Raw genomic sequence first — 5,786 nt, 5'->3', positions numbered from 1 at the left:
CCGCCTTATCTTAGCTCATTGGTCACCATAGCAACACCCACCCGTAGCCAACCCTTCCTTTGGCCGCCATTCCTTCCAGTTCTCTGCTGCCAATGACTGGAACGAACTGCAAAAATCTCTGAAGCTGGAGACTCTTATCTCCCCCACTAACTTTCAGCATCTGTTGTCAGAGCAGCTTACCGATCACTGCACCTGTACACAGCCCATCTGTAATTAGCCCACCCAACTACCTCATCCCTATATTGTTATTTATTTTGCTCATTTGCACCCCAGTATCTCTATTTGCATATCATCTTCTGAACATCTATCACTCCAGTGTTAATACTAAATTGTAATTATTTTGCACTATGGCCTATTTACTGCCTTACCTCCATAACTTACTACATTTGCACACACTGTATATAGATTTTCTATTGTGTTTTGACTGTACATTTTTGTTTATCCCATATGTAACTCTGTGTTGTTGTTGTTTTTATCGCACTGCTTTGCTTTATCTTGGCCAGGTCGCAGTTGTAAATGAGAACTTGTTCTCAACTGGCTTACCTGGTTAAATAAAGGTGAAATAAAAAAAACTAAAAAAACTTGGAATGAGTTGAAATATGGATTGAATGCCGTCACAGAAGAACTTGGAGTCCACATCTAAGAAATTATTGTGAGAAGGTTTACTGGACATTAAAACAAAGAAATGTGATATTTACCTCAGTGTATGGCACGTTGCGGGGCAATAGGTAAACCCAGAGCTTGTGTTGTCCTTCTGTAACGTTTAGCTCCAGAAAAAGAAGCACCTGCCCATTGATTTGTTTTTGAATTTTTGCCTTGCTGCGGACAACAGTCCAGCTGGAGAGCCCATTGATGTTTATAATCACATGTGAATGTGTCACCCTCTTAGGTACCAGAATCTCCAGACGATTGCTGCATATGTGAGCCACAGACAAAGCCTCAGCTGCGTAGACTGGAAAATAATGAGACAGTCACACAAACAAACAATTACGTGTACCGTCATGAATATTTCCAGATGCTTTCTTACCATTTTTACCTTTCTCATGTTTTGTTGAATTAACATTTTGAATACATTTATTGTTGGAAAAAAAAGGTTATTTCAAAAAAGTGCTTAAACTCACCCTCAGTCTCGCAGTGAAGTAGGTGCAGTTGGTACATATGTCCCTCTGGACAGCTGATCTTAAACACAGGACATGCAGGCTCATAGTCGGTGTCAGCAAGCATGTGCATGTCCCAGTGGTCCACACTATACTCCACGGTACCTGGCTCCCTCATCCCAAATACCAGCCCTGTAGCTTTGCACTGGAACTTGCCACGAAACTCACACTGGAACCTGGGTAGCATCATAAAATAGAAGCACATTAGCCTTATGTTATAAAGGTGGTCTCAGGGTACAGGGAAAATGGTTATTCTAAGAAAGCTACAGTTCTGTTATTAGGACATATTACATGTTACATTATCATATCAGTGCATATTATGATTGTTGGCTTAAGAGTGAAAACTCCATTATGAAAATAGGAGAGGAAGAAGCTTACTTGTTTAGGTGTAACAGTAGTTATAATTGATTCAATCTATGGGAGTTACCTGTAGGAAATCTTGCTTTCTTCAACTATCTCAGGGTCATATTCTGTAATAATGGGTTTGGTCTGTACATGAGAGGTGACAGACAATAAAATTAGCATTTTCAAATGCAACAATATGTAGCCTATGTCTAAGAAAAAGTAAGTATTTTGCAAATCGATTGCAAACCTGACTTTAAATGGCAGTTCCTGTTGTTGCTCTTTAAATCAATCTACCTTTGAAAACACCTTAGAGGTCTCTTCTCTCACAGAGGTAGAGCCCAAGTTTGTAATGTGTCGGTCCTGTATTCCTGACACGTGAGCAGGCAACAGTTTGTAGCGTTTATCCGCTAAGAAGCTGTCAAACTCAGTGATCTTGTTGTTGCAAAGCCTGTGGAGAGAAATGATTCTTCATTGAGACACGTTATAACTAGGTAAAGGAACCATAGACATTATCAACACTCCTTTACTCACCATACAGTTTCTGTAAAGCTGTTTCTAATCCTGTATAGTTTCATAGCTCCTTCGTCAGTGATTTCATTATTGCATAGACTGAAAAAGAGATCATGGTTTAAGAGTGCTGGTCCACAAGTGACCAATGTAACCGTAATATGTCACCACCGAATATGTCATTCCTGTATGTCATCACTCTAAGGGTTAGTACTTTGAAAAAAAAATGATATGCTTAATTCAATGTACTGTATCTGAAAATATCCTTACTTTAGGACTTGTGCCTTGTGCAGATGTGTGAGCAGAAACTCCAGATGTGTGTCGGTGAGGTGGCAGTCGCTGAGGTCCAGCTTCGAAAACCCTTCTGAGTGCTCCAGAATCAATGCCAGTGATGAACAGGCCATCAGGTCCAACGGGGTCTGACTGAGGTCCAGTTCCTTCCCCAGGGCTCTGGATAGTAGGGAAGCAAGTCTCACTGACCTGCCTCCATCTTCCACAAATATCAAGTGAAGGAGCTGTAGCAAAATAGGTTTTCCAAGGCTATGAGGGAACAAAGTTAAACAGTGTCACTACTGGAAATTCAAAAGTAAAGCACTCATGAGAGTATAACGTCTGGGCCCTACATTATTTGGATAGTCCCATATAGATAGTCAATTGAATAGGCAAAAACCTGCTTAAGGCATCTCACCTCAAATGGACTCTTTGTAAAATGGACTCTTTGTAAAACTCCTCTAGTCCTGCATCCTCAACCTGACAGTCGTGTAGAATCAGCTCTGTGTCACCATCAGCTTTATGGATGGCTGCAGAGATGACCCTACAGTCCTGAGAACTGAGGCTCAAAACAGTCTCTTCCTCCTGCCCTGACAGATCCATGGCAGAAGAGCGGGAGAGGTCCAGTTTGTGATGCAGAGCCCTCAAGAGTGCAGTGGGTGCCTCTGTTTGTGTTATCAACCCTGTCCAGGCATGGAGGAGCTCCAGGAGTAGTTTCCTGTCTACCCTGCAAGGTCGTCAGGACAGTCAGGACCATGGGTGGACATAAAATAATGTGCAATTAACTGTAATTCACTCATTCCAATCAACTAGAAACCAAATACTTAAATCAGGTACAAGAAAAAACACATTGAGACACTAATGGACAGTGATGTGGACAAAGACCTGAGTTCAGAGACCCTGTGTAGAAGAGTCAGGATCCTCCCCATCTCCTCCTTTGGAATGATGGTCCACAACAGGTTGAGTTTGACCCCATCACTGTAGTGTAAGGCAAAGCGCAGTGCTTCACAGTCATCATGGTTCAAGACCAGGTTGTTCAAGTTGATCCATTCATCTGATGACCTCACTAAAGTAGTCACCATGTGACCAGCACGTTGCTTGTGTATTTCTTTCAAAGCTGTCCTCTCAAAGTGGGAATTCATTCTGCAGAAAAGAAGGCAGACATTGTTGTATTAGGTGCTACATGTTAGTTATTGGATGTTCACTGTGAAAGACAAAGATATTGGCCCTGATGATAGCAATCATCATATTGTTTTAACCAGACCTTTGAAAGTGAATATTATTCAGGAACGGGAGAAGATGAGGTATGTCTTGCTGTCTGATTCTGCTCCTCGTGAGGTTGATGGTGATGGGTTGTGTGGTGCTCTTCAGCAGGTAGTGAAGCACATCCCAGTCCAGTCTACAGTTAGACAGGTCTCCATCAACCTTCTTCAGGAAGCACTGGGTCAGTTCCACGTCCTGAGCCTCATACACCACAACAGCCAGCTGTTGCAGAATCTCCTCACTTAGTCTGTCATGGAGGAATACAGGCAGATAGAAACACACACAAACCAATGCGGATTCTCGAACAATTCAAACGGTAATCCCCAACATGCAAACCCCACATTTAGAGACATTTTGTTTGAGAGTCCACAAACTAGGTAAACAAACTTGCCTGATAGTGAGCGGACCCTGATGACACAACAGGGTAGTAAGAAGGTAACCCTCGATGGGACAGTCTGTCAGATCCAAGCTCCTTATGGTCCACACTGTCAGCAGTGAAGCTAAACTACTGATCACTCTACACTGCACATGTTCTGTTGGATTTGGCCTAGATAAGACCAGGGTCAGCTCCTCAACGATCATTGGCCTTTTGCACAAAAGTGACATCCTAGCCAGCTTCACTGTGGCCATTTCATTCATTCTGAAAAAATTAACAAAAAGTATGTTAAACCATACATTATTAACCTTCAAGAATAGGTGTTTCAACACAACGTTACTAATGCAAAGCTGTGAGTAAATAAACTTGGATTGATATAATACTTGCTGGATGTCCATTAAATTAGGTACATTTGTCATTTGAACAAACTACTCACGGGCAACGACGTCACATCAACCATCCAAATTTCGTGTTTGATTAAACTTTGAAAATGTACTTAGTTTAGATCAAAATGAAACAAAAATTTATGTTTTAATTGATGCAACATGATTCAGTTTAAATAGTTTAAATGTCCTTTGGTCTGGAGTCCAAATTTGAGATTTTTGGAGGAGGAGGTGATATGGTGTGGGGGTGCTTTACTGGTGATACTGTCTGTGATTTATTTAGAATTCAAGGCACACATAACCAGCATGGCTACCACAGCATTCTGCAGCGATACGCCATCCCATCTGGTTTGGGCTTAGTGGGACTATCATTTGTTTTTCAACAGGACAATGACCCAACACATCTCCAGGCTGTGTAAGGGCTATTTTACCAAGAATAATCTCAAATATAACATCTATTTTGATTTGTTTAACAATTGTTTGGTTACTACATGATTCCATATGTGTTATTTCATAGTTTTGATGTCTTCACTATTATTCTACAATGTAGAAAATAGTAAAAATAAAGAAAAACCCTGGAATGAGTAGGTGTGTCCAAATCTTTGACTGGTACTGTATATAGAAAATATACACTACCAGTCAAAAGTTTGGACACCTACTCATTCAAGGGTTTTTCTTTATTTTTACTATTTTCTACATTGTATAATAATAGTGAAGACATCAAAACTATGAAAAAACACATATGGAATCATGTAGTAACCAAAAAAGTATTAAACAAATCAAAATATATTGAATATTGAATTTTGCCTTTAGTACCAAATCCCATAGAAACGCATTGAATAACACATTCATAAATGGCAAAAAAATAAAGTCAAAAAATTTATCATAAGGAATAAGATTTTGAAGTGTCTGTCCTATATCTTGGAGACATAAGAAAGCTCAGGAAATTTATATATATTTTTACACATATTTAACACCTTTTTGGGGGTAGGCACAAAACTACTGTACCTCCATACTTCCCTTCATTTTTTAAAACCGGTATCGGTTACCTACAGATGAGCCATCGTGTTCGTGAGAGTTCCCCATTTCCATAGAGTGGTCATAATAGCTTGTAGGCCAAACCATTCGGACGCTACATACAGTGAGGGAAAAAAGTATTTGAACCCCTGCTGATTTTGTTTGTTTGCCCACTGACAAAGACATGATCAGTCTATAATTTTAATGGTAGGTTTATTTGAACAGTGAGAGACAGAATAAAAACAAAAAAAACAGAAAAACGCATGTAACATTTTTTATAAATTGATTTGCATTTTAATGAGGGAAATAAGTATTTGACCCCTCTGCAAAACATGACTTAGTACTTGGTGGCAAAACCCTTGTTGGCAATCACAGAGGTCAGATGTTTCTTGTAGTTGGCCACCAGGTTTGCATACATCTCAGGAGGGATTTTGTCACACTCCTCTTTGCAGATTTTCTCCAAGTCAT

At 40.0% G+C, this 5,786-nt stretch overlaps 1 protein-coding gene across 1 annotated transcript; it reads right to left on the bottom strand.

Annotated features, from left to right (window-relative positions):
• Positions 1-1,580: 1,580 nt before the first annotated feature.
• Positions 1,581-5,365, bottom strand: LOC121563910. The gene is made up of 8 exons (XM_045219686.1): positions 5,355-5,365; positions 3,544-3,789; positions 3,165-3,422; positions 2,698-3,006; positions 2,280-2,549; positions 2,034-2,111; positions 1,797-1,950; positions 1,581-1,646 (listed from the first exon to the last, which is right to left on the bottom strand). The coding sequence occupies exons 1-8, from the start codon at positions 5,363-5,365 to the stop codon at positions 1,581-1,583; spliced, it is 1,392 nt and encodes a 463-aa protein (XP_045075621.1).
• Positions 5,366-5,786: the final 421 nt, after the last annotated feature.

The sequence above is a fragment of the Coregonus clupeaformis genome, unplaced genomic scaffold (genome assembly GCF_020615455.1).
Source record: "Coregonus clupeaformis isolate EN_2021a unplaced genomic scaffold, ASM2061545v1 scaf2620, whole genome shotgun sequence".
Taxonomy (NCBI): Eukaryota; Metazoa; Chordata; class Actinopteri; order Salmoniformes; family Salmonidae; genus Coregonus; species Coregonus clupeaformis.
The sequence above is the reverse complement of the archived record's forward strand: the minus strand, read 5'-3'. Positions and strand labels throughout refer to the sequence as shown.